This window comes from Apteryx rowi, unplaced genomic scaffold, assembly GCF_003343035.1.
Source record: "Apteryx rowi isolate R43461 unplaced genomic scaffold, aptRow1 scaffold_1062, whole genome shotgun sequence".
Classification (NCBI taxonomy): domain Eukaryota; kingdom Metazoa; phylum Chordata; class Aves; order Apterygiformes; family Apterygidae; genus Apteryx; species Apteryx rowi.
The window spans coordinates 61,778-68,644 of NW_020447267.1; the positions used below are offsets into that span (position 1 = coordinate 61,778).

General features: G+C 40.5%; 1 protein-coding gene across 1 annotated transcript in view; it reads left to right on the forward strand.

Moving 5' to 3' along the window:
• Nucleotides 1-6,393, forward strand: part of LOC112968043 (mucin-5B) — a 43,094-nt gene extending 36,701 nt beyond the window's left edge. The window contains exons 40-47 of the mRNA XM_026069856.1: nucleotides 59-163; nucleotides 781-821; nucleotides 1,394-1,516; nucleotides 2,402-2,497; nucleotides 3,735-3,863; nucleotides 4,564-4,603; nucleotides 5,295-5,418; nucleotides 6,029-6,393. Coding sequence (XP_025925641.1) covers nucleotides 59-163; nucleotides 781-821; nucleotides 1,394-1,516; nucleotides 2,402-2,497; nucleotides 3,735-3,863; nucleotides 4,564-4,603; nucleotides 5,295-5,418; nucleotides 6,029-6,203 — 833 coding nt within the window. The 3' untranslated portion in view covers nucleotides 6,204-6,393. The remainder of the gene's footprint in view (nucleotides 1-58; nucleotides 164-780; nucleotides 822-1,393; nucleotides 1,517-2,401; nucleotides 2,498-3,734; nucleotides 3,864-4,563; nucleotides 4,604-5,294; nucleotides 5,419-6,028) is intronic.
• The last annotated feature ends 474 nt before the right edge of the window (nucleotides 6,394-6,867 follow it).

The following is a 6,867-nucleotide window of genomic DNA, read 5'->3' on the forward strand; positions in this document are numbered from 1 at the left end:
CTGGTAAAACTGCCAGAAAGGATGCTTTGGCTTACTTTATCTACATTGTCTGTTGCAGAATGCGATATAAAAACCTGCATTATCAACAAAACAGCATGCGACTTAGGCTTCCAACCAGTGGTAGCTATATCTGAGGATGGTTGTTGTCCTGTTTTCTCCTGTAGTAAGTACCATGTTTCCTTAAGGTGTTTTATGTATTCTTTGAACTATTGCAGTTTTCTAAATGGAACTTTTTTCAGGATCAAAATCRAAAAGTAACCCCTCCCCTCCCCTCCCAGCCTTTACATTTCTTGTATTTTATTGAGACAGAGCAACTGGTACAGGTTATCTGTAGCCAATATTCACATATTGAATTTCTGTTACATAGAAACCACCCAGAAGCTTTGCTACAAAACTGTATTTTCAGAATCTCATGCCTGACCCAACCTCCCATTTGCTCTGAGATGGTAAACAATAAAGAAGAGCTCAACTGATTTCAAGCATGGCTAAAAATATATGATGTAAATAGTCTGCCATATGGGAAATGCCGGGATATAGAGTTCCACCCACTAGGTGCATAAAATTGGAGCAGGTGTTACATGTGGGCTTCAGGATAACAATTAGCAACATATCCCAGCTCCCTTCTTTTTTTTCTTTCCTCCCAATGTGTAGGCTATTAAGGCCAGTAGACAGGCTCAGTTCTACTCTGCCTCTCCTATAAGTCACTGAGAATTCAAAGATTAATACAGTAACTGGCTACATCATTCCTAGCACCACCTTTTCATTTTATTTTTCTTGCAGTACCAAAAGGTGTATGTGTTTCTGAAGGAGTTGAATTTAAGGTAGGTCATCTTCCAGACGTTTCTTTCCATGGGCTGATGCAGCCTGAATCAGAATGCTCTGAACTTATGTCAACACTYGCAAAAAAAGCAGGATTAAAATAGCCCATAATTTTTCCCTGCCAGTAGTCTTATGTATTATTGGAAATGTTACTGAATAGGTGCCCCTAGAGACCAGTAGCTGGCTTGCTAAATGAGATCTTACCTGTGTTTTTAGAGTCAGGAAGTCAGGATTGTAATTGAATACAAATTTTAAATCTCATTAGATGTTGTAAGATTAATTACTAGGTCAAACTGAGGAAAAATTGGAGTATGGAATTCATGAAGTAAAGTAGTAATTCATTTAACATGATTGATGCACTTGGAAGTATCAGCCTTGTATTAATTTTGTGATATTGACAGTATGAGGTTTGAAGTTAGAGACCTGAAAATATTCATCTCGGGAAGCTCTGTCAGAAATAAATCCCAAGCACAACCATTTATTTTTCTGTTGTCAAGAGAACATATGTATATCCTTGAACCCACAGAGTCCTTGCCATGTCTTGTCTTCTCTCTCTATTTCTTCATATTTTCAGCCCGGGGCAGTGGTGCCTAGAAAGTCTTGTGAGGACTGTGTGTGCACAGACGAGCAGGATGTTGTTACGCAAACCAACCGCATCCAGTGCGTTCCAGTGAAATGCCAGACTGCCTGCCAGCAGGTCAGCTCCGTGCGCTCAGCCTCTCGGACCAAGAACAATGGTTGTTGAGGGGATATATTGTAAAACTGGGACAATATAACAGGTTCCTCCCTAAAAGGGAGCAGGATATAATCTTCTGTTAGTTTTGTGGKTTTTTTTCTCCAGCAAATTTAAAAGTCACCCTTGGAAAGATGCCCTGAGGGAAAACGATTGCAAGCCAGTTAAAGTGAAAGCTGACTGCTGAAAGACCATGTTTGTGTTGTCTATTGTCAGCTCAAAAAATAAGATTGCAAAGAAATTGCATATTCTAAGTGGTTTACCTGTGCCCAGACACGACTCAGTACTCATGAGCTGAGAGTCTGCATACAAAGTGTTGAGTACCTTACTGAAGGCAAGCAAAGAATGATTACTTTTCCATTCTCACCCAGATACGGCCAGGCCCACTATCGATCCTAAAAATGGATAAAACCATTATCCTTTATCGTGAGACCACCTACACATTCTCCAGCTAAAAGAGTGAAAGTGTAGTATACCTAAAACAAGGGGGAGGAAATAATTAACATGTGTGTGAACATCGTCACACGTCTGACACAGTGACAGTACTTGTGAACAATCCTGTAGACCAAGCACTTGAGGATGCCAAGTTAATTACTTTGTCTCAATTAACTTAACTTGTGTGTTAGCATGGAGAAGAGTAGCCAATGACAAGGTCTTCATGGTGAGTGAAGTGCCCCAGAGCCTGCTGTTCAATAGGGAAAGAAAGAGTTAAATTGTCAGGTTTCATTGTCAGTTTTAGAGCATTTTCAACAGATTTCTGAAGTCCTTAGACAACAGAAAAATAATTGGAGTCCGCTTCATGAATGAGACCCCAGGTAACATGGCTAAATGGTAACTTTATTCCCACAGGGTTTCCGCTACATGGAAGAAAAGGGTCAGTGCTGCAGCCAGTGCCGCCAAGTGGCTTGYGTGGCGATTTTTCCATTTGGCAATGTGACCATTGAGGTGAGCACTCTCCTGCTCTGCACGCCAAGCTGAATTACCAAAAAGACCTCAGCATTTTTGAAGCAGTGTCATACTTTTTGAGGCTGGGAAGACCATTAGGAGATTTAAAAATTTATACATTTCCAAATTAAATGTAGATGTTTATATGGCTGCTCTCTTTACTATGCACATCTCACAGACACTGTTGTGTTGAGAATTATGCATCTCTGGCAGGAATGGAAATTAATTAACCCCTTCTTCCTGGTATGCAACAGAGAGAAAAATTTGGAGGGGGTGTTGACATTGTGTAATACAGCTTTTGCAGAGATATGTGAGCTGGCTTCACATCACAGTGCTCCAAAACTGGAAGCAGTGTCATTATGTTGCCCTGGGGATATAGCACTAAACTGTCTGAGTGAGCTGATACAGCTAAACTACCACTATTTCTGAATTTGCTGGAACTGAAATCGAAAGTGGCATAGCCGCTTTAGTGCAGCGTGCCTTGGTAACACACCACGTAATATACCATGTCTTCTCAGCTTAGCTTTGTGTAGGCATAATCTGAGCCTCAGGCTAGCTCTTTGATTTTATTACAGTCTGCTGCTCCTGTGAACAGTTAATGACGCTGTCTCACCCAGTTACTGCTGTCTTATACCCTGTTTCTTCTCTGATAGCTCTGTTTTGCATCTTTTCTATTTATACTTTTATTCCTTGATAATTTTTCTTCTGAACTACCTTTTCGTATGCCAATATATTCTTTTTACGTTTTCCCTCAAAGGGGGCTACCATGAGTAGGCTTTGTATTTATCCATTAGCCTCTGTTATAAAGACTGTTTCCCTCCTTTGCATTTTTGGCTTTGCTGTCATCTGTTGAAAAAGCAAACTGCTGAAATCCTTTAAAAAAAAAAAAAAAAAGGGATTTTTCTTTTGCTCATACTTCATTCCACATATATCAACACACCCACATTCTGTACTTAATAGTGCCTCTTAGCATTTCTGTTCATAACTCCATGCTCATTCTGCCATCAGCTTTTGATCCTTTCTGCCTAGGTGGCAACAGAAGGGATTTTCGCATAGGCTGGTACTGGGTGAGCTTTGTACATAATTTGCAGATTTAAGTTCCAGACATTTCGACACCTTCAAAGCGATATGAACAACCCAGTCCCTCTGGCAGTTCATTGACTGCATTACTATTGTATTATTCCATTTTTATTGTTAACATTTATTGTAATTTGGATTTTTTTCTGTTTTTATTCAGGTTGGAAAGAGTTATAAAGATCCATATGATAACTGTACTAAGTACACATGCACTGAATCAGCAGGCCAGTTTTCCTTGACTAGTACAGTAAAGGTCTGCCTACCATTTGAGGCATCAAACTGTGTCCCAGTAAGTATTTTAGAGCTAGATAAAAGCCTTCTGGAATGAGTTCTGCTTCTGCTGTTCTGGAAGGTTTCACTCTGGAAGGTTTCACTTTGAAAGTGAGCAAAACTAACTTACCACGAACCCCTGAGGGAACTGATACACAGTCTTCTGCGATGTGCTGCATTGCTAAGGAAAGAAGGGGTAGATGAATAAGCAAGATGAATAACAAGGGAGCTCATGTGTGGCCTGGTTTTCAGTGGTTAGTGGCTTCCAGTAACTTTCAGAGGTGATGTGGGGATTCACAGAAGTTCTGAAAATGGAAGCAGGGACGAAGACAGCCATTGACTTGAATTAACTTTGCGTTAAGTTCTGTGTAGGTAAGGCTGTCTGACCACAGGAGAAGAGGTAATTCTCTGGCTTTGGAGCTGACCAGAATTTTTGTGGTGGCTTCAATAGGATCTACATAAGGCAGACCTGTGTTGCAGAACATTTTACCTGGCTTGTGGTATGACTTGYAGTTTTAAGAAAATTCACTCCTTTCCTGGCTGGATTTCTTTAAAACTCTTTTGTATATAACTGGTACAGTCACAGTTTTGTGATGTGGAATCAGTCTGTTGGTTAAAGATGCAGGAAGGTGCTATTAGTTGCTTAGCAATATGCACATCTTAGATTAGAGTACCTGAACCTTTTTGAACCTGTCCCCTTTTGTTTGCTTTCAACACAGGGGACAATTGACGTGACTTCAGATGGCTGCTGTAAGACATGTGAGTGTGTTAAATCACTGATTCCCTAGTCAAGCACTGTTTGCTTCTCCACTGCTTGTAGCCCTGATCCTTCATGCAGTGAGCATCTGCAGTTCCCACAGATACCTGTGGGACTGAAGGATACTTCTCCAGCACTGTTTTGTACCTCATAGCTGAGACTTGAAATCTGCCTCATTCTTCCAGTGGGGATACTAAAAATCTTTGTGGTCTCCTTTTCTGAATTTTTAAATAACTGAAATACTGTTAGTTTAAAGTATATTCCTGGTGAGAGAATTTGTAGAAAATACGTTCTCTGTTCTTCCATCTGGAAATTACATGCAAAAATATTTTTTTTTCTTTAGGATCCACCCATCTACCCAGAAACTATTGGCCATTATAGAGTCACACACATTAACAAATGTCATTTATAGCAATAAAAAAAAAACCTTCATGGTTTTTTTAGGTCTCAGTTCAGCAATAGCTTTACATGAACTTATATATAAGTCTTCATTTGAGTTAGTCCCCAGATAGGAAAGTGTCTTGACAAGCATGGAATTGCTTTGCTGAATTAGTGCCTCTTTGATATTTAGTTATGCATTTGAACTATAACAGGTTTTAGTAGGATGATCTGCTCTTGCTTTCCTAGCAAGTATCTTTCAAAATGTTTCCTCTCCAGTCGGAATAAGTCTAATAGAAATGATYTCCCACACAGGTATTGACCTGCCACATAAATGCAAGCGTAATATGAAAGAACAGTATATCGTTCACAAGAACTGTAAGTCTGCTGCTCCAGTCCCCGTGCCTTTCTGTGAAGGGACGTGCAGCACATATTCCGTGTAAGTAGGAAATTTCTCTGTCCTCGCTGGTGCCTGGTCTTCCTGGGTTCCTGCCCCCAGCAGATGCAGCTGTTTGTCCCCTTCTACTGCAAAAGGACCTGGTTAGGCAACAGCGTGTGCAGAACAGCAGCCTTTAGCGATGTGACTGAATGTCACGCTTAGGCTTTAGTGTGATAGGCGTGCCCTATCTTAGCTAGGAAAATAGGTCACTATAAAAACAGATCTGCTAAAATTTGTTAACTAACCTGTTCTTACACACCCCCTTATGCAATTTTTAAACAGCTCTGGGGTTTGGTGGTTTTTCTTTCTTTCTTTTTTTTTTTTTTCCCTGCTCTTTAGTCTCTGCATAAATTGCTCATTTCTGTTTTGCCAGAATGGGCCTTACCAAAAATCCACTGTAGTGACTAGGATTTTTCCCATTGGCATCAGAGGATTAGGCCCTGCGTGGCTCGTAGCATCATGAGGGTAGACTGTTTTGAACCATCAGAAAAGTGGATAAGAAATGTTTACTCCCTTATTCCTTAGAAGTACCTATAATCTGAGCAGCAAATACTGATCGGCTTGGGAAAACAACAGGCTGCGGGCTGATGTGTGAATCCTGTTTCCACAGGTATTCCTTTGAGGCCAGCGAAATGGAACACAAATGYATTTGCTGCCATGAAAAAAAGAGTCATGAAGTGCAGGTGGAACTGGTTTGCTCTCGGGATAAGACAATCCAGTTCACATATGTGCATGTAGATGAGTGTGGATGCATGGAAACAAAATGCCCAAAGAAGAGAACATGAACGTAAACTCATTTCAGCTCCCATTTAATGTTTCCCTAGCATGTGAGTAGTTTAGAACAAAGCTGTGAGCATCCTTCTAACGATGGTACTTTTCTCCTTTGCTTTTTCCTTCTGGTAATATATACAGTTATGGAAATTAGCCAAAGGATTTTGCTCTATGTGTTTGTAGAATAAACTGCATTTTAAAGAGGACTTGTTCTCTTGTTTCAGTGATGCTGCTAATGGGGCAAGGTGACTATGTCTTTCCTCCCACAGTGATGTATAAACTGAGATTATTACAAGGCACTCCAGAGACAGCTGATGCCTTTCAAAAGTCCTGCCTGAAGAAAGTACAAGTTACCAAGCCATACCCATATATATCACTTCATTTCACTCGGAAAGGAAACAGCAATAGCTTTTACAGCTGCAGTTCAGTCTATCRGACGGGGCTGAGCTCAGGGGCAAGGCTGTACCTTTCCATTCTTCTCCCCACCGGTTTTGCACCTCATTTCGCTGAGAATCTGCATCGCTGGAGGAAAGCAAGATGCTGTTTTCCTTTTGCACAGTGAGCACTACATCAGGAGTGTTAAAAACATATTTTACATATATGCAACAGAATTATTATATTCACAGCCTTTTAAAGTTCTTATCTCACTGGTGTACTCTTTTATTTGCAAAGACCACA